Below are 21,816 nucleotides of genomic sequence, written 5' to 3' on the forward strand. Positions count from 1 at the left end.
GGTGTACAGAAGGAATAATATAATCACACCCACAATAAGATGTGTGTCCCTGCACAAGTGAGGTGGAGATACAAATATTTAGAGATGCCACACATGCACTGTATATGATGCATGTTGATCCTGTATATGATCCATGGAGAAGCTTCAATATGTTTTCTAAAGATACATGGAAAAGGTCCTTTCTAACCAAGAAAGACTGGTGTGTCTATAGGGAGACACTTAGTGGTGATCTAGTTTTGAAGAGCTGCTTTGGCCTCCTTTAATTCAAAGGATCCAATGCTCTTTCTTGGTCTTAGAAAGAAGAATCTATCATTGATGAAAAAGCACAAAGTTATTTAAATGCAGCCGCCAGGTGCTCTATCAATTAGTCCAACTTTTTGGGGGAAAGTTAGAGTTAGTCACCGCTTTGAAAATTGTAATGAAAGTGTTCCTAAACTCCTCCATCAGAAGTGCAGTGCACAACAAGATAGAAGGTGCATGAACACGTTGAATACTGAGCGTAAATATTCAACAGAAGATCTAAACAAAAGAAAAGGTGTCTTCACATCATGTTTGAACCATCATGACCTGAAAGGGATAGTTCACCGAAAAATGAAAATTCACTCATTATCTTCTCACCACTGTGCCGATGGAGGGGTGGCTGAAGTGTTTGAGTCCCGTATTGAGAGATTCCATGAGGATCCCTGTGTAATTTTTCTGGTAAATAAGCTCTTTCCGTTATTCTCCCACAGGGCTGGCCATCGATTATTTCAACCAGCGTTTATACTGGGCTGATCCGGAGCTCTCACACATAGGGAGCATGAGATTGGATGGCTCAGACCCTCTGGTGACAATCAGTGACAGACACGGTAACTCCTCGACAAAGCACTCCTTTCTTCTATTAAACACACACTCTGAGTTCTGCTCGGCTTTTTATCAAGTATTAAACAATTAACCTCTTCCAAATAATGTCAAAATGAATTAGTCCACCTACCTACATACATCCTTCTACTATCTAAAACAAAAAAAACTTAGACTATTCTTTCCTTTCTTTGCTGGTTCTACAGGAATCTCCCAACCATACAGAATCGATCTATTTGAAGACTTCATCTACGGAACTGGACTAAAACACGAGGTGTTCAAGATCCACAAGTACGGCAAACAATCCGTGGAATTTCTCAGTCTGGGGGTGGAGAAGCCCACAAATATTTTAATCTCCCATCGTTACAAACAGCAAGATGGTAAGTTGTCTTTTTTATTGAAAGTATATTGATAAACATGGCTCTTGACAGTTTAATTATATTTTATTCTTTCAAATTTTAGTTTAATAGTTTTTATCATCACTAAAATAAAGTTCTGTTACATTTTCACTTTATTTCAGAGTTATTTTCTCATTGCCTTTGGCATTATCGTCTTTGACGTGCTGAGTCTTTTTGCATTTAGTATTTATCCGGAAATGAACAAAACAGGCGTTCAAGGCAAAGCGTACATGTAGCAGTTGACATTTAATATTGGTAATTAACCACACATTAGATCCACCTTGAGAGCGACCACACATATTGTCCTGAATACAGCTTATTCACCTTCAAAAGAATAAGTTATCACAAAGGTTTAATTGACATTGAGGAGAAGTGGAGAGTATCAGCCAAAGAAGGCTATTTAACATAACTGTGTATAGACAGTCTTTCACGTTTCATCCTGTGTACATAGCAGTGTGATGAAAGAGATGTGTACAAGGTTCATGTGAAGAGGGTTTGTTAAAGGTTCAGTGTGTAAGATTTAGGTGAAAGGGATCTATTGGTAGAAATTGAATAGAAAATAATCCTAGTGATGTTTTTACAAGTGTGTTTCATCTAAATTAGACAAATTGTTCTTTTCTTTACCCTAGAATTGGCCCTTTATATTTAAATACTTTATATTTACTATAGAAGCGGGTCTTCTCTACAGAGGCCACCATGTCTTTTAGATCAGCATACAGCAGGTCCAGCTTTCCACCTCCTCTGGTCAGCAGTCCACAAAGTGAAGTGCGGATAGTCCTGGAGCTCATGGAGAAAGTACCGGGTTGTAGTATGTGGAGTCTCCTGGTTACAGAGTGGATGATGGGTTAACTGACGGTTGTCCTCAGTGGGGCCCTTAGCTCGTCCATTTTATTGGATTCAATGACAAGAGCACGTCAAGGTCGACGCTATTCAATTAGACACAGATAAATTATGTCTCCCACAATCCCTGACTATTCAGTCTGGAGACGAGACGTGTCAAGTCATTCATATGATTTAGCCTTGAGTCTCTGTGGGGTTTCAAGAAGATAAACACCCTTCAAAACAGAAATAAATCTTTTTGGTCCGAGAAAGAACAAACAAACTTTTCATAAACAAACAGCTGTTCTCATTACAGGTCAGACTGACGGATTACTTTCTTGTCTCTTTCTTTTTTTCACACTGCTCTTTCTTTTCTTTTTTTTACTTTCTCCACAGCTTCAAATCCATGCCTGAGAATGTCTTGTGACTTTATGTGTCTGCTCAACCCAACGGGGGCCAGATGTACCTGTCCAGAGGGGAAGTTACTGCTCAATGGCACCTGTAGTGATGTCAACATCTCAGGTAAGAACCATGCCACAGATAAAAGTAGGGTGGGTGAGTTGTTTGTGAAATCCTCTTCATGTCCTGACAGCCATCAATATTCAATAACTGCCTTCCTACCTGTGCACACCCTGCCCGTACTTTCACTGAGAATGACTGGAGTCTTCAGCCGGAGTGACATACACAGCTGAAGCAGAGACGATAGCCAGAAGTTATCGAGCGAGTCACAGAGAAGTCGGCTTCTAGCAGTCGTCAGCCAGCGTTCATGTGTTTTAGGGCCTTAGCATACGAGGGCATCAATGGGAGGGGGCTGGTGTCATTTCTTTTCAAAGTGTAGCCTGCTCTTGCTAACCTTTCCAGAATTACCAACCCTGGCTTTAACTTGGTTCCTTTTACTCTGTTATTCAGCAGTAGCTCTAATGATCAATGCAGTGTCTCTTGGTCAAAAAGACGAAACAATCACAAACATATTTTGCACCTTTCTCTCCCTGACTTGCAAATCACCAGCAAATGGGCTTTTTTCTCTGCAGACATTTTGACATTTTCACAGTAGAAAAAGCAGAGGTGAAAATAATAGAATGAATGAGGACTGGATTTCATGTAGCAACTTCAGTTTCAAGGACCTGATATTTTTCATATTGGTTCACTGTAACAAGGTCATCTCTTATACCTCTTTTTCACCAAAATTAGCAAGTATATGCAGGTTTTTTAAATACAGGGAATGCTCCAACTCAACAGAGCCATCGTGAATCTCATCAGTAACACCTGCTTTTCCTAATATGACATATCAAGATGTCTGCTTTTGAAAAGGCAGATACTCATGAGCACAGCCACCCCTTAGATCCAAGATCAGTCGGGTACCCCAGTTGTTCTACATGCTCATCCACCACTCCCTCCACGGCCAGGCATTGTCTCCCACTAGCATCATAGCACTGATTTGCCGTGACTGACTGCTCCACACGCTGCAGCACAGTAAGTGATATGGGCTTTTTTGCGGTTGTGCAGGTGAGCTGTGCCGTCCACCTTGCGAGAACGGAGGCCGCTGCTTAGCCAATGAGAAAGGGGACTGGAGGTGCTACTGCTGGCCGGACTTCTCCGGGGAGCGCTGCGAGGTCAACCACTGTACAGACTACTGCCTTAATGGAGGCACGTGCATGGGCTCACCTCTTGGTAAGTCATCTTCAAAAATCTGAATCTGAATCATGATTCTTCCCTGTGTGCTTTGCAAAGTATTTCACTTTTGATCCTGTTTTCGTGGCCACCCACTCTTCATTTGCATTCTTTTAACATTTATTAGACTGTTATTTGTGGTATCACCATCACAAAATGCTGCAGAATCCTTTATATTCAGCTCGAAGCAAAACCAAACTTGCTGAGAAAAACTTTCCACCGGCACATACAGATATTTTCAATTCAGAGTCACCTGCCCATTTCCTCCCTGCACACTGACCCAGTGCATGATGGCGTTCAGCTGCATTTGTCTTCCTTTAAACTTTCACGCCTTCCTCACTTCAGCTCAAATGTGCCACATTACATCTGCCAGTTCAGCAATTTTGTCATTGATGCTCCCGTCAAACAGGCCTCAAATATCAACCTTCTTTCCCGTCAAGGTCTCTGTTCATGCTTTCATGCTTCCTGGAACAACCTGTTCTACCTCACAGTTTAGTGAATGTATATGGCTGTGCTCAGATGACAGTGGTGGAATTGAATCAGGATATATGTCCTTATTAAATATGCATTCCTTGATTTACAGGGCTGTTCATCATTGTCCCATCATAGAGTCTTACCTACAACATCTTCATTTCCATTTGTTATTTAAAAAAAAAAAAAAAGAATTCACTAGAACAAGGTGCTGATACAGATTGTGTGGCTTCTTTTCTCACGTAAATATTTCTGACGGCAGAACCTCATTCAAGTGGTTTGAATGCATTAACTATGTGTGTGACATCCTTAACTGAAATGTGAACAGGGGCATTGTATTTGTTTGAATAAAACATTGTAATTACGCCAACGACTGGGGAGATAAAAAAAAATGTGAGCTTTTGATTTGTGATGCAAATTATTTTGATTACACGTTTATTTCTTCAATTTTTTTCTTTTCCCATCTCCTTTTAAAAACGTAGAATAACATCTATTTATTTTCCACTCAGCCTTCGGGAAGCATGTCTGCCCAGCAGGAAAGAAACTCATATTTTTCTTTTAAGTTTTTAGAAGTCAGGATAATCACTGCTGCGTATTAAATGAAATGGCGTCCAAGAGGATAGAATAAGAATAATGTTACATGCTGGAATGAATAGAGCGTTTTGTTTCATTCACACTTTTTGGGATTTGTGAGTTTGATGTCGTTAACTGACTGACTGACCGATGATCAGAGGTGGCAGAAGTACATTCTTTACTCAACCTTATGTTGAGAAAACAACTCAAGCAAAAGCACAGGTTCAACCTCTCAAGCAAAAGTATGTTTCTTCCATGTTGTCACACATCGTCACGGACATACAGTATGTGTCATGTCTCTTCTTTGGGGTTGCGTCTCCATCTCTCTACGTCTTTTACGCCGTGTGAATCATCTTTTCTGTGTTATTGTCCGATCCATTGAGGTAAAAATAATCTGTCTGGACATTGGGAAATAACAACAATTCTCCTCAAATTCATTAAAACGAGTAACAAGCCTGTTTTGAAAATCTAAGGAGTAGAAAGTACAGATATTTGTGTTTAAAATGTAGGGAGTAAAAATAAAAAGTCATCAGATAAATAAATACCTGAATAATCTACTAAAGTACAGAGGGGAAGTATTTGTACTGTACTCTGCTGAGGATTTGAAACCATCGGATGCTCGGCTGGTAGAGTGTTTCCTAACTGGCCATTCTTCTCTCAGCATGAATTGGCACAAACTGTCCAGCCATGTACTCTGTTTTATCTCTTTTCTTAAAGGGAGAGCTTTTTTCTGCATTGAACAAATGTCTTTGAGGCAAAAGAACATCAGTCTGAATGAATGACCAAAGATGAACAAGGGAGGGATTAGAGTTAAATGAGTTTCCTCAATTCGCTGCTTTGGTGATAAAAAAAAAGGAACCGAAGGCAAACTCACAATCAATTAGAGGCTGGAATATTTCCAATTGTATCTATAAAAATACAAGGTGTCATTGAATTCCTGCTCTCGTGCTGGTTTAGCGGCACGTTAATGGAACTTTTGGCAGCAGCGCTCACACATTCAACCGCAGACACATCTTCTCTTGTTTTTCAGTTTTTTTATGACATTAATGTGCAACAAAAACCGTTCGTACTGGGTAGTTGCTAAATGATGAAACATTTCGTGCATAAAATAACTAAATGAACATATAGTCAAACCAGAACAAAAGTCCTTCATACCATCTTTCAAATGTTTTTATGGATAGTTGAAATTCGGGGCAAATTTTCTAAACATCATGGTTTATGTCCAAGTGAGATCTGTGTGTGTCTCTAAGCTGTAGCTTATTATTAATGTGCAGTGCAGGTGAAAAACATTCCATACTGATATATGTATATTTTATTTATTTATTATTATTATCAAGCTAAAACCAAAGATGCCAAAGCTAAAGGCTGGTCTAACACCTTCTGCAACAAACAGTTTTTTGAGAGTGTGTTTCTTTTACCTCATTTACTGTGGCTCAGTCCAGTGACATGTGAAATGTGTGGTAGTACTAGTGTAGCAATAGCATTGACCCAAGGTATCTGTACAAGTAAATCTGTCCACAATTTCTCCATCCAGCACAGCCACTGTCTACACCTGAAACTTGTTTTATTTCGCTCTCAATTGTCTTTGCCCAAGTAATTTACGTCCGGGTCTATATCTTCTTCCTCTTGCAATATTTATCTCTCCACACACCTCAAGTACATTCCATCAGTGTCAGCGTGCACACATCTTGATTGGCTGTAAAGCTGATAAGGGGCATCGTCACTGAAGCAACTAGTATTTAATATCTGCTCTGCTGGCTGATGTGATAACAGAATTCTTTATTTGAAGATTTTCCAAAGTGAAAATTACTCTTGGTCAGTTATTTTAAAATCTAAATCTCGAAAGAATAGTTCATGCTTTTGAAAAAGTATAAAATGAACTGCCTAAATTAAAAAATAAAAAGGGTAGAGAGTTTCCCCTTTTAACTAAATGTCGTATTAAGCGGTTTCAAACTATTTTGTGATAGTCTTAACAAGTGAACTGCTTTAACACCTCATTTTCTCTTTCGATCACTCTAACATCTCACTTTCCACCTTTTCACAGCTTGTTCTCTGCCTGTTGCCTCTCGTCTCTTCTCTCCGCTGTGTGTGCATCTCACTCCCCATCTCAGTCACAATGATTGGCTGAGTAGCATCATGTGAGATGATTTACAATGCATCAAACCAGTCTGTGAGATTCCTGCACTACTAAAACCATGCAGTGCCATAAAGGCTAGAAAATTTGAACTGGTTATAAGAGAAACACTGTCGACATTTCATTATTTTTAATGATTTATCAGCTATAGGTGTGGGTCTGAATAGAATGGTAGCCTGCCTAGTAGTGACCTTGGAGCTAAGCTGTGAGAACATAGCACTCACCTCCAGCAGACACTGTGGATGCAGCTCACACTGTCCAGGTTTAACAGGCTGGCGTTGTAATGTCTCTCATGTATAACATAAGGTTTACATTCACTCTGACAAAAGTGAATCAGTGATGTTTTGCTGCCTTTTCATCTTCACTTGTTAACGTTAGCCTTGTAGAGGACGTAATTCACTGACATTCAAAGGCCGGGAGCACAACCCCTGACTGAAGGTGCTATGTTTTCTTATGTTGTTACCTGGTGCGATTACTTTGACCATCTCTTGAGATGTTTGGATTTTCAAGTGCCTAAAAAAACTGTACATGAATTTCAACAAAGTGTGAAAATTCGATGACGTCGTTATGGTGCCCCTTGACTGCACTACACCTATTAATGTTCCTAAAGCTGTGTTTCAACTCAGGGGCCGTTTCCTTCAGAGGACGTGGTCTACCCGGCCCACGTAGCACAGGGTCTTCATGGGCTGTGTAGACCATGACGCAGTCGGTCTTTAAATGCAGCCTCTGAAGGATGCAGCCCCTGAATTGAGACACAGCTTACATGTGACAGTGGTAAATCCCAAACCACAACATTCATGACTCAGTCGACGTGGTTAAAGCTAAAGAAAGGATAAACAGCAAAAAGCCAAGATACATGTAGAGTATGTTAATAAAATATTACTAAATGAAACGCTGAGATAAGCTTTTTATTGTTTACCTGTCAAGCAAATAAGATCACTATTGATTTTTTTCACAACCTGAAACCTGAAGCTATTATCCAATTTTCACTTGAGTTTTACAGGAATGATAAACAAGAGCTCAGCACAGAATAGGTAGTTCAATGGCCCCTGAGCTGTCCTGGCTCTGCCCGTTTAGAAAAGCTTAAACTCCAGCAGTCATTGAGTTAACAGAGAAGTGGCTGGGGGGAGAGTGATTGTCTCTTGGACATTTCAAACCCAGATTATCTCTGCCACAGAATTGTGGAGTGTGAAATTACCAAGAAGTGTAGTGTGACCCACATGGCGAGACCTGTATCCATGGCAACTTAGTTGTCCACTATGCAAGCAGGATTAATGATGCTCTGTTCGTTCCAAGCTTCCCCGTAAGACATGACAGTGTGACAGTGACTCAGCATGTAGAATATACCAGCTCCCAGAAACTGAAGATGCTAAATGGAATTCAGCTATCATTTTTACTTTACACCTGCACTTTTCTGACTGTGACATGTCAAAACGTAAGGAGCTAACGTGAATATCTCTACCTGTTGATTATGTCTTACTCTTACTAACAAATCACACGCTCCAACAGAGAAAAGCTTGCATGGAAAAAAAAGTTTTTCTAGTGCTCTTGACTCCAATGAACAAAACTGCAATATCAAGTGTCATATGTCAGGATCATGTTCAGGGAGCATGAGATTTTAGCTGCAACTCCATTTTGGGTCTGACCCTTGTGCTGAATATGGAGCTGAGCCTTAAGCTAAAGTTCTCTATTTACATACTGATCTATTTCAGTCTAAGTCCTGAGTGTCGGCTGCAGGCATGAGCTCTGTGACTGAGACATTAAAGCTGCCACAATCAATATTTTATATTAATAGTGGATCTAATTACAGTATGTACGTGTCCTTCCTAGTAATCAACCCACAGAGAATTATCACCTGCCTCTGTGGTCCCGCTGAGCTCTATCAGACAATTTCAGTGTCGCTCACTCTTTTAGCTTTTACTTTACTGTTTCGTTTCACACTCATTAACTTTGTTCACAGCTGCAGTAGACAAGTTTGTATCGTGAAAAAACTATAATAAAACCCCATGTACTTCCCAGAATCAACGGCACAGCATGTACAGTCAATGCAAGAACATCGCGGAGCATTTAGCAGCTGATAGTCCAGATATTCTCTTGGGAGTTGGAGACCAAAGCAGGACAAGAGGAAGAGGAGAGAGATGAAGAACTGACAACTGTCCAGAAACATGTCAGGAAAAAAACTAAGTCAAACAAATAGGAGTCAATCACATTTTTAGCATGTTTATCTGCATTTGGATACGAGCATACACCCACTAGTTTTGTTGTAAAAGAGGTACATCAGAGAAAGAGTTTCCACACTTTATTACACACTTTCAATTTACATGACCACAAATAACTTCATTAAATGGTTGTGTGGTTTTAGACCAATCGAATCGCTTTGACATTCAGTTGAGGCGTCTCACTGATTTGAATGTTTCTGCTTCCAGATAGGAAAGGTTTAGTTTAGATCATAGTTAATAAAGCAGCGGTCTTTCTTTCCAATTATAAAATATAAAATTTACAGGATAAAATAGAGGGAAAAACTCTTTAGGATTGAAAATATGAATAGGAAAAAATATGGTGCAACCACCGCTCCCATGTTGAAGCTGGTTGAGGTCACCAGGACATCTGATTAGGATGCTTGCTGAACATCTACCCGTTAGAGATATTCCAGACATGCCTGTCGAGTAAGGAAACCGGGCAGACCCAGAGCACACTTATATGCATCTTGTGTCTGACCTGGAATGATTTGGGTTGCCTGAGACGGACCTGGAGAATATAACTGAGGAAAAGGGGGGCACCTTACTATTCTGCACATGTGCCAATCTGTGTTCACCTTGACCCACACATGAATTTGTGTCTAAAAATGATGGATATATTTGACTACTTCTGCTGCTCTGCACCTGTCTTGGTCACCGTGGCCGTGTCATTTCCATAACGACTTGCAACTGTGACTGACAAGAGTGTGACCCCCCACAGGATTTGGCTACACAAACCGTACTTGTTAGTGTTTTGTATTTTCATGCTCTTTTTATGTAATTTTTTCTTTTTACTTTATGTATTTGTTTACATCCAGGTAAGCCCACATGCCGCTGTAACGTTGGTTTCTCTGGGCCTTTCTGTGAGAAGAGGATTTGCGACAACTACTGTTTAAACGGGGGAACATGCGACATCACTCAGGGGAACCAGCCCGTGTGCCGCTGCATGGCAGAATATACTGGGGACCGCTGTATTTACCGTGAGTCCTGCACCCACAGTGGCAACAAACACAACAAATAATTACCATCGTCCATTTAGCCCCTCATGATTGACATTAGCCTTTCAAGAGCAACCACAACAAAGAAGCCCTGATTATTCTGCGTAAAATCTATACAACTTTCAAGCGTTTCAAAGTTCACACACTGAGTTTGGCACAAAAATAATCCCCAAAAGTATTTTCTTTGCAAAAACACCACATTTGCCTTTATTTGCAGATAAACAAAATCAAAATACCACCATCAAATAACCTTTGGGTGATTTCCGACTGAAATTATCGTATCTTCTTTTGCAAAGCGTTGACATAATGGGTTATGGTGAAAACAATTTCAACTGCACATCATTAGTATTTTCCTACTCTTGCTTGCCCGCGGTAATATCGTTTCATCCGTGGCTAACATGTCATTTGATGTGGGTAATTAAGTCCCATTAAATCCGAGTACGATTCCAATAAAACCAGCTTAAACTATGTTCCCAGTTTCTCACTATACGCTGTCCCCTCTCTCATTATCTCCCTGAATTTGGAACAGACATCTGTCATCACTACTGTGTGAACTCCAAGGCCTGCACGCTATCCAGCAGTGGCTATGTGGAGTGCGTGTGTCCCGCCAGGTTTGAGGGAAACAAGTGCGAGGTGGACAAGTGTCTCCGGTGTCACGGAGCACCCTGCCTCATTAACGAGGAGACAGGAGATGTGGTTTGCAAGTAAGTGCCCGGTATCTCATCGCTATTCTTGTCCCTCATCCCCTTTTGTTATAGAGCTAAGGCTTAACTCTTCATTTTTTGGAAACGCTGCATGAACTGATTTGATTAAACTTCAATTATTTCTGAGGTTTTGGTAACGTCGGTGAATTAGAAGGCAGGTGAACTCTGCCTGGTCTTATGAATTATACATATGTTTGACAAAACCTCCTACCGTGTCATTTTTGCTTCTTGTAAAAGTATAGCTTTCCGCCTGTCATTTACATCCATTATTCCTTCACCCTGCAGTTGCACAAATGGCAGAATAGCACCGAGCTGCCAGTTGTGTGATGGATATTGCTACAACGGAGGCACCTGTCACCTGGACCCCGACACCAACCTGCCTTTCTGTCAGTAAGTCGCTGCTTAATGGGTAAAAGAAAAAAAATAAAGAATGTTCTCCCCCTATTACTCACGCTCTTACAGTTCACAATCAAATGCTGGCTCCATGCCCCGGAAAAGCCCCGCCATAGAAGCAGCACTCAAAACCATCATGAGGTACCACTTTCCTCCTTCAAGAACAGTGTGGGATAGATGTTCTCCTCTGGAAAGAAATCTCTGAGTTTAGGGGGAAGTTTTGATGTTGCTCTGCGGAGGCCGTGGCCCAGCAGGGGGTGGGAGTGCCGGTACACCATCTTATGCTGTGTGACACCTCACTGTGGCTTAAGGTTTTTAGGCAGATAAAAAAAAAAAAAATGGTTTCAAACCCTTCCAAATCTTTCCCATTCGCAGTTTATCACACGGCTCCTCTGTGCAGTTAAGAGCTGATGTCAGGCCTCTCTGACTGTTCAGTCGGTTTTAGAAATGTGCTCTGAGGTATTAGTCAGTTTGTTGAACATGTCACGAAACTCAGCGGCAAAAATCTTGTAGTCCAAGGGCTGCCCATAGATTAATAGCACCTCAGCTATATAATCACATGCATTGCTGTGTTAAACTCTCACCAAGGAGGAAATTGGAAATCCGTTTCAAAAGCCAACTCTGTATTTATTTAACTGCCCATTGTCCACTGTAGTTAAATTGAAATTGGGGGATCCTCCATCACAAATTCCAGGGGATAGAATCAATTTCTATGCAAATGATCCCATCTTTTTCAATGAGGTTAGCTGATCTTGATAATGTGGTTTATTATTTGCTGAGAAGAACAGATATTATGGAGATGATGGATATGTCTGTGTCAAGAAATCATACAGTTTGACCTTAATACTCAGGAGTAAATGTCGATTTCATCAAGCCGCCCCAAAGTGTCAACCTTGCAGGGCAGAGTTGCTTCAATTGTAATTCCAATAATTCCTGCATTAAAGACCTGAAGAGGTTGAAGAAAAATTCAAAATACAGCAGCACTGCAGTAAAGACAGCTATGGTAAACACTCCAGTCCACTTACAGTCTTCTTGAAAAGTTATTCAGCTGTACAATCAGTTTGTATTCTATAGTAGAGGCAATCTCAAAGGTGGGTTAGCAGTTGCATTTGTATTACACAATAGTGGGATTAAGTATTTTTTCTTCAGATGAAAATATGTTTTTGATGCAGCACAATCTTTGTCAGGTTTAAACTTTTTTGTTGTTTTATTCCCGAAATAGTTTTATCCTTGCAGACTGAATAGGACGAACCTGATTAGGTTGTGTTTGCAGGATCAGCAAACATAATCCAATGGACCTCAGTTTCAAACAGATTCAAACTCAACACACAGCTGTACATTACTATTGGACCACCACATTGAAATATTGTAAATCTCCACACTGCTACATTTCACAAGGTTGAATCCATGCAGTCATGATAAAGTGCAATTTTGTCAACCTGTAAAAAAATATAGAGAGCCACAGTCACGATGTCATCTCTGGGCTCCTGTACCTTTAGCTTCTGTATCTTTATGTAGTCAATAGTGTCAAAGGCAACTAAAATCTGAAATATATAAAAAATAAATTCAAGTTAAATGACTTTTTAGGGAGCAGAACTTCAGGTTTGACTTTGGCTCTCTATATAAATACTCATTTTCTTATTTTTATGTTTATAGATGACTACATATGCAGCAGTAAAAAACTTTTTTGTATTTTTAAAACTTATTTTTAAATAGTTTGCACATTTTCTGTCATACCCAATCATATGGCATTGCATGAATATAATATTTGGCTTAAATTGTTGTTGTTGTTTATGTTTTATTATTGATAATCAACCTACAGCAACTCTTTATGGATCTTCTTATTGCAATGACACAAAGCTGAGATCACTGTAACAGACTCTTCCCTTGCAGATGTTCCTCTTCACCTGGTGAGCTGTGAAGTTGATTTGTCTTTATATCATTTATTGTTCTGGTTTGCTTGATGCAGAGACAACTCTGACTTACTCCGTCTTATAAGTGAAGATGCTGAAAGGGTTTTTCTAGTGTGTCAGTCTCCGTTCACCAAGCAGCCAACAGTTCAACAGTTCTACAGTTCAACAGTTCTACAGTTCTACAGTTCTACAGTTTACATTCTCTGGGCCCTTTTATCACTCCCAACAAAATGTTTTGCAGCTGCACGTCAGGGTTCAAGAACCAACGTTGTGATGAGCTGGCCAACCCCTGCGATTACTTCTGTCAGAATGAGGGGATGTGCACATTAACAGCTCTTAACAAACCACGCTGCAAGTAGGTCCCTCTCACCTCTCCAGCTGTATTCAGAGCCCACTCACACCCTCTGTCCACACCCCCACCCTGACTCCATCCGGCTTCATCCTCAGTCCAGCCTCAGTCCAGCACATGGGATCGTTGTCACAGTGCAGCCTTGCAGCAACTAATCATGGAATAAGGGACAAAGTAATGACTTGTCAAAAAGTTATTTAAGGTAGAAAACACTCAACTGAAAGATACTGAGATCATTGTTTCACTAGATTATGATAATTTTTAGATTTCTTTATATTCTACACTCAGAGGCCAAGAAGTACTAGTTTAGCACAACCCTCACCCACTTAAAAATACAACATGTCATTTGTATCCATTGGTTATTGACCGAATTATTCAAACTATAACCTGAGATTTACTGGTTTTAGTAGGCAGGTTACAAATTCATTATTTTATTTTATTTGGATCCAGAACCTGCAAAAACCTACAACTAACCAGCAAATCACAATAAAGTAAATCAAATATATTTTTTAATTTAATAGCTACTGTTCACGCCCTCATTGAAAAGGAGCAAGTAATAGTTCATGTAAAGAAATATAGTTTTTTTTAACTCATGAATGGGTACAACATTAATAAATTCACAATAGGCAATGTAAGCAGTCCTAGCTAATATCAGATCTGATAGAGACATTAGAAATGTGTTAATATTGGTCAAATAGGTCTTATAGCAATAAAACATTTTCATATGAAACTCACATCGTTTACTTAAGAACTTAGCATTTATCCTTTTATTCAATTTTGAGCAGGTATTAGCTGATGTGGCACTTATTACATTATCAGTTGCTGCATAACTCTGCCCCTCCGCTGCCCCTCACTGCCACCAAGTCACCCAGTCACCCAGTCACCCATCCCATGCAGTCCTCACACAGCCCACTCAATCCAGGGGGACTAAAACATGGCACTGTGTTTGTGATGTTGGAGTCAGTCTGTGCATTTTCAACCTGTGCATGACGGAAAGTTGAATGTTTGTCATGGACCAGTCATCAACAAAGCATAGATACCGTACACCTCGGTAGACTGAAGAGATCTCATCAGTAAATTGGTGTTCATCGTTAATGCCCTCACCACGGGTTAAGAGAAACTTTGTGTTGCATAGGGAATCAGTATTTCTGTGGTTTACACTTCCCAAAGCAGATCAAACTCCCCATTGCCCCAAATCTCCCATTAAAATTCATGTTGCTGTGACATTTCGTCTGACGAAGGCGTGATTCATTTCCTCCGGGTGTGGGGCTGCATTCTTATTTTTGATAGCCTGATGTTCTGATTCTTGGAGTGCATGTAATTTAGGGTAATTTCATTCTGTCATCATGCAGTCACACCCACCGCATCACTCATGCTTTACAGACCCATCTGCGTCAGTCGTGTGAAATTAGATATCACCTTCACTAACAAGGGTCATACATCACGGCCATCAAATCCCATTGAAACACAAATGAGATGACGACTTGTTGTCCCGCTGTCATCCTTTGATTTTTATTTTTTTTCTTTCCTGCACTGAATATTCAACATGTAAATCCGCCGCACACCGTGAATGGACACAACATGTACACATAGTGCTCTCTCTCCAGGTGGTGTTTTGTTTTTGTTGGATCAAAGCACTTCATAACAAGTCTGAATCATAATGTGTTGTATACGTGAGCCACAGTCACATCGTAGTGCAGTTCATTTTGCAAAGGTGTTTTCTCAGCAGTCTTTCCTACAATGAAACATACGCTAATGAGAGTGTATTTATACTCTATTCTGACCTCCTTCAGATGTTCAGCCAATTGGGCAGGAACGCAGTGTGAGAGACCCGCCCCTAAAAGCAGCAGATCAGACAACACCAGCGGAGGTGAGGACTGGGAATTTCAAGAGGCCTTATTATAGAACCTTTCAATTTCCCACAGGAACACATGTATGTACTGTATGTCCCATTCTAGCTGAATAGCTACGTGCGAAATTATTGCAAATCCTGTCTTCAAGTTAAAGTTAGGCTTGGTAATTTGTTTGTTTTGGGGGGGGCGTAGCTTTGATGAGGGGGTGGGATGTATCGTTTGCATATTTTCAAAGTGTTGCTTGCTCATTGCAGCTTTTCCAGGATTACCAACCCTAGCTTTACGTTTTTAAATACACTTAAGTGAATATATTGATAAAAAAAAAGACTATATAATTAAGATCCAGAGATTTACTTATCGACTGAGTTTAGTATGTATTCTACACCATACATTATTATAGAAACTACACGTAAATTACTCAAGAGAACACATTTTCTGAGGTGGTCGTTTTGCGGTCACGATCAGACATGACAACATTCAAAGTGTGACTGTCTGAATTCATCTCCTTATCAGTCCACGCCGTCTCCCCTCTGTTCTGTAGGGAGCATAGCTATCATTGTGCCTCTGGTCCTGCTGGTCATCTTGATCGTGATGGTGGTCGGAGGTGTTTACATCTGCAGACGGCGGCAAAGGTGGGTAATGACGTGGATACACTAAGATAATGAAAGACGCAACACCGCAGCACTTTGAAGATGAATGCATGAATTGATTTATGAGAGAAAAGTTTGTTTGCTTGTTTCAGCATATTCTGCAGAATTCTCACAGATTTCTGGGTCTCAGCTTTTTGGGTCCGCCCAGTAAACCTGTCGACTCCATGTGTGCCAAGTAGTGTAATGTGATCTGCATGTGGAACAGGGAGGCGCTGCACAGTGTGTTGACCTGCATGTTGTGTATCACGTTAATGATGAGTGGCTCCACACACACCTCAGGGGAAAACGTGTCCAGAGACAGCCCATGACGAACGGCGGGATAAACGTGGAGATTGGGAACCCGTCATACAACATGTATGAAGTGGACCATGACAACCATGCTGATGCAGGCAGCCTGCTGCGACCCAACTTCACACTGGACCCTCACAAGGTTTGATTATTAAATTATATATTAAACTAAACAGCACAACGCTTCACATATGCCTTAAGCACAAACTAAACCTAAAACCCAAAATGCTCAGATTGAAGAAAATATTATATTTATATTCTCGCATTTATCCAAACAAGGTTACAAAATGCTTCACAAGATTTATGGCAAAAAAAACTAATTAATAAAAATAAAAGGTATTCAGTTGAATTCAATTTTAATTTTATCTTACAAAACGAACACTGAGCTGTTGCCAGTTAATTTAAAATCACTGACTCTGCTTCCAAATACACACATGATTAATTTTAGGTGCACAAAACAATAGAACAGCAGTTCACAGGTACAATACATGAACAGACACACACAATGCACATGAATCAGTCAACACTATATAATTCATCTTGTGATGTGAGAGATCAGTTGTGTTGTATGAGTGATCCAGGCTAAATTATCTTTTTCTCATCTCAACAATGTCTGAAATGATCTGTTTTGCTGCAGCAACATTGTGATTCTTTATGTTTTACTATATCGTTTTGCACTATTAGTCCTCCAATGTGGGAAAGGTCAATGTTATAACACGTTTAAATCATCTGTTGCGACAGGGAAACTTGCTACACATAGGTTATGTAGAAATACCAAGAAAATATGTCATAATATGGAGAAGAGCTGGTTATCTAACTAATTATTAATTCAACTAATTCAAATCAGACACGTCATGTCTGTGGAATAGAAGCCAGTGGATGACATTATTTTAGACTATAAAAATATGCAGCTGTTGTTAATGTGTCAGTGTATTAAGAATTCATTATGACAAGAATTTCACTTTTTCCCAAATTAGGATTTTGCATCACATGGCTTTGAGATACATTTATTTTCAGGTGTTTATGTTTAATAAGTATTTGAGTTGCTCTATGCATTAATCTGTTGTAAGATATACATGATTAATAATTCAGTGTGAGGAGCTGATTTTTAGTGACCACGATTGGTGCAGATCTGTATCACATGATCAGTCCAGCTGCAGCAGGTGAGTCACTGCTGCCCTGTAGCAGCTTAGGAAACGCCCCAACCACAAACTCTCAAACTTTCAATTTCCCAGCTTCATAGAAAATAATTTGGTGTTCTGTTTCTTGTCCCTGTTCCAACTTCTGTTTCGATCTGATATCTGGCAGCGGGACACATCAAGTTAAATCACATTAGGCTTTGTAAAGATTTTTTTGTAGAAACCTGGCAGGTGTACAGGAATGTGCAGGTGCCATGAACCAATAGGACGTCTCATCTGGCTGGTGATTTATTCCGTTAATGGCCCCCAGCCCCGAACTAACACTCCCGAATGAATCATAACACCTTCGCCGATGTTATCTCGCTCACCTGCTGGAGCTTCAACTCTAATGCTGCTGCTTTTTCGTTGCCAACTTTTTCACCTGCTATTGTCAGTCCGATCTGGCTGCTTTTCCGACCAAGACGCTTTGGCTTGAATCTGAAGCAGCTTCTATGTTCCACTACATTCTCTCTGCCCCCAGTAATTCCAGACTTATCTAATTCAATGCTGTTTTTATTTTGAAATGAACGGGTTATGTATATAACCCAGGACTGCACTGATTACGAAGTGTGCACATGCAGATAACCAGTAGACTGTGATCCCTGTGTGAGTCTAACCTCATAAACACGGGCGGTGCTTGTTGTGTTGCAGGGCTGGTGCGTAAAATCCAGCGACCCTCGTACCTTGGGCATGAACTCCGTGCCCAAGGAGGTAATCCCAGGACAGGTGAATTTTTACAAACTTTACAATCCAGCATGAGTGAGAAAAAAAACAAATCACCCTCATGTAGATTGTTAGCAAACACTGTGGAGTTACCTGGCAAATACTTCAACTCTTTGGTATCTGAACCAAATTTAAGTTCATATTTAATGTAAATCAGACCAAAGTGAGTCAAGGTAACGTTCACAGTCGTCCATCACTCACATCACTCTGTGAAATCAGTAAAGGTATTTTAATAGGAATCTGGACCTGCATGGCTTTGTGTTGGACTCGGCTAATTCCTGCATGTTGCCATCAGCTGTTCATGCTTGTTGAGTAATCGTCCACAGAATGTCCTGTGCTTTTCGTTGCTCTGCTTTACACGGAGCACTAGTCAGGTGTTTTTAGTCAAAAACTAAAATCACAGTGGAAATTCCTTCAAAGCTGCACTAATCATTATTTTAAAATAGAAAATGTATTCGGCGCACATGTAATTTCTGCCACTTGGGGTCTCTCAATCAAAACAGTGACGAAAGATGTCTTTTGTTTGATTTGTTGTTCGATGACATTGTGAAGTATCGTGGGATCGTGGGAGACGTTGTCTTCACCACCACTGATCTACAGAGGTAGTGACATGTGTATACGTTTCATCCGTGGTATAGTTTGTCTCATTTTTATCCATCCTGTGTCTTTTCATTCTAACAAAATAAGTAGCATTAGCTGACATGTTATATTCATTCACAAAGCTCTCTCCATCCTGGAAATGTCCCACTCATTCTACCCTTGTTTTTCTTCTATAATCTCCAACTGTCGTTTATTTCACCCTCAAGTTTTTGCTTCATACTGACAGAGCGTCTGTGACATGAATGTGGCAGCTAAAAGCAGAAAATGCCCACGATCCATCACATGTAAACAATGGAGGAAGAAAAACAATAGAGCGGCTAAATAGCTCAGAGACGCGTCATTCTCTAATGCTTCTGACCGGTGATCAAATCAAAAGGACCTTTTTAGTAGTGTTTTCATTTTATTGTCACATTTTATACCTTAAATTACTTTGTAACATTAAACAGAGTTAATTAGTTTCACAAAACCACCATGATTTCTTACCTGCTCTGACATTGTGACTGTTCTTTACCTAAACCCACCACTAGAGGTGGTGGAGACCAAACAGAGCTAAGAGTGAAACAATGACTTTAGATGAATAATAAAAGATGTCAATTGTTTTCTTGATTTGATTCAAACAGGAAACTGTTCTCTTCAACAACTTTGTGTATTGATAATATTTCACTGTGTTTCTATCCTGCTCTGCTGCCCCTAGTGGCCAGCAATGTGTTAATGCAGCTTTAAGGCTTTCACTGTTGTAAAGTGATTTATATGTACATATATTTATTTCCTCTTCTTTCCTTTCCCATACAGCCAATGAACTACTCCAACCCTGTGTATGCAAAGATTTATATCGACGGACAGAACTGCAGGAAGCCGGTCATCAGTATTGACGAGAGGAGAGAGCTACTCCCAAAGAAATTAGAGGGGACAATTCATGAAACCGCCGCATAGCCTAACTTTACACTTTGTACTCCGTTTTTTACCACAGTGTATAATGTATAATACGAAGAAGGATTTTTATTTCTATTTCCTAAGAGGCTTTTAGGTTTTACCGGTTTAGCATCAGCATAATGTCCTTGTCGGTGTGCTGAAGACTTTTATTTTCCATCAGCTGTTTGCTTTCCAATGTTCGTCAAACACGAGTTACACAGCGCTGTGCTGTAAACTGTGTGACACTGAAGTAAAGCTGCTGATTTGCAAAAACTTTATTAACACCATAAGCCACACTCGTGCACAGTCTCGACCTTAAAGATGCAGTGCCACAACCTGTACGCATATCTGTTTCTAGTTTAAGCTCAATATGGACTCTGTCTGTTAGTGAAGGTAATGGACAAATATACTAAGTATCGTAGAGAAGAGTTACATCAGTTGTTTCTAAGGCTTTTTTTCTGTTTTGTTTGTTTGCCACGTGACACTCGGACAACAAAGCTTCACGTCTGAGCAGTGGAGCTCGGCACTCACGAGGCTTTTTTTTATCCGCGGTACCCGACGGATCTGCTGCCTGGATTTCCAGCGAAGGCCATAATAATCAAGATGATCTTTTTCCTCACACACTATGTAATTCCACAGGTCCTCTGTCTTTTTCCATTTCCACGGATTTCAAGCTCTATTCACCCCCACGTCTCCACGGTAATATATCACATGAACTTGTCTTTTGGTGAAAGAGATTGAAAAGCCCACCTTGAATGTTCTCCGATCAGATTCCCTGGATCTGGAACTGTACACTGAAGAGACAGATACTGAATAAACCATATTTTTCTAGGTTATACGTCAACAGATGGATTGAAGACGCAGACACGGGAGAGATTTACCACAGTTACCAGAAGGTTATAAAGAGTTACTATAGAACACATCTGTTATTTCAGAAAAGGGAAGATGATAAATATAAGAAATTTTATAATTTTGTATTTGATTTGTATGTTGTTTGGCTGCTCGTATTTTGAAGAAATGTACTAAATGTAAGTAATTTTTATATAAAAATGTAAATCAATATTGAATAAAGGGGGCTTATTTCCACTCTGTGTCCCACGATGACCCTTTAAAGTCAAACACGTCGTCTCAAAGCACAGAGTAATGTGATATTTAAGTGCTGGTGTGTGTGTGCAGTTCTATCAGTCTATTCAAGCAGTGATCAGACCGGCAAAGTTGTTCCACATGGTCGGTGACCTGACGAGTCAATCAGCAGTGTGGGGTCTTTTACCCCGCTGCGCTGAGGAAGGTGGTGGACTGGAGATTACTGCCCCCCACCCAGTGTGCGCAGGAAGGCCAACACCCTTTGTTACCTGGTGGCGGGCGCACACACGCACACAATACCAGGGCCTCCCGCTGAATGATAATTCAGTCTTTCTCCCACTTCTTTTTTTTGCAATCGCTGTCTCCTTGTACACTTCACTTCCTCCCTCACCATGGCAACCAGAGGAGGCAGCCGCACTCCTGCCCTTTCTCCATCTGTCTGCGCTATCGGCTGGGTCTGCCAGCACAACCCGTCCCACCACGTTTTTGATGATGTGCAAATAGATACTGCGATTTCCAGCTTCCTCCATTTCCCTCCACAGTAACAAAAATTCGGTAGCAGCAGTGTCATAACAGGATAACAGGACATTTCAAAAATACTGTAAGACATGAGAAATAGTCATAGTGGGTCGATCGTTCTATAAGTGCACATTCATCGTTTGAGATTTTATTCAATTTAATGCTAAATTAAAATATAATAGTTAATTGACTTGTTTTTCCATGAATGCAATGACTTTGGTTACTGTAGGCATTTCATATTTTACTGAGAGTTTATTCATTAAGTAGATAAATAGATGGATGGATGGATGGATAGATAGACAGATAAATGGAAAGACAGACATAGATAGATAGATAGAAAGATGGATAGAAATCAAGTGATTAAGATTCCATGTGTTAATATCTTACGACAGACTTACATTTCATGATGAATTTTACATGACAGTGGTTTGGGACATGACATTATGGCTGATTCCCATATGTTGCTTTCCTCAGAAGGCAAATCTGGAGGAGTGACAACGTTTCACATGC

General features: G+C 40.2%; 1 protein-coding gene across 1 annotated transcript in view; it reads left to right on the forward strand.

Annotated features, from left to right (window-relative positions):
• Positions 1 to 20,823, forward strand: part of lrp1bb (low density lipoprotein receptor-related protein 1Bb) — a 113,504-nt gene extending 92,681 nt beyond the window's left edge. Inside the window, exons 63-75 of the mRNA XM_047342656.1 lie at positions 732 to 848; positions 1,047 to 1,220; positions 2,454 to 2,579; positions 3,564 to 3,728; positions 9,962 to 10,123; positions 10,671 to 10,845; positions 11,131 to 11,235; positions 13,393 to 13,506; positions 15,294 to 15,370; positions 15,895 to 15,985; positions 16,283 to 16,433; positions 18,121 to 18,195; positions 19,585 to 20,823. Coding sequence (XP_047198612.1) covers positions 732 to 848; positions 1,047 to 1,220; positions 2,454 to 2,579; positions 3,564 to 3,728; positions 9,962 to 10,123; positions 10,671 to 10,845; positions 11,131 to 11,235; positions 13,393 to 13,506; positions 15,294 to 15,370; positions 15,895 to 15,985; positions 16,283 to 16,433; positions 18,121 to 18,195; positions 19,585 to 19,725 — 1,673 coding nt within the window. The 3' untranslated portion in view covers positions 19,726 to 20,823. The remainder of the gene's footprint in view (positions 1 to 731; positions 849 to 1,046; positions 1,221 to 2,453; positions 2,580 to 3,563; positions 3,729 to 9,961; positions 10,124 to 10,670; positions 10,846 to 11,130; positions 11,236 to 13,392; positions 13,507 to 15,293; positions 15,371 to 15,894; positions 15,986 to 16,282; positions 16,434 to 18,120; positions 18,196 to 19,584) is intronic.
• The last annotated feature ends 993 nt before the right edge of the window (positions 20,824 to 21,816 follow it).

Source organism: Hippoglossus stenolepis, chromosome 13 (assembly GCF_022539355.2).
Source record: "Hippoglossus stenolepis isolate QCI-W04-F060 chromosome 13, HSTE1.2, whole genome shotgun sequence".
NCBI classification, from domain to species: Eukaryota; Metazoa; Chordata; class Actinopteri; order Pleuronectiformes; family Pleuronectidae; genus Hippoglossus; species Hippoglossus stenolepis.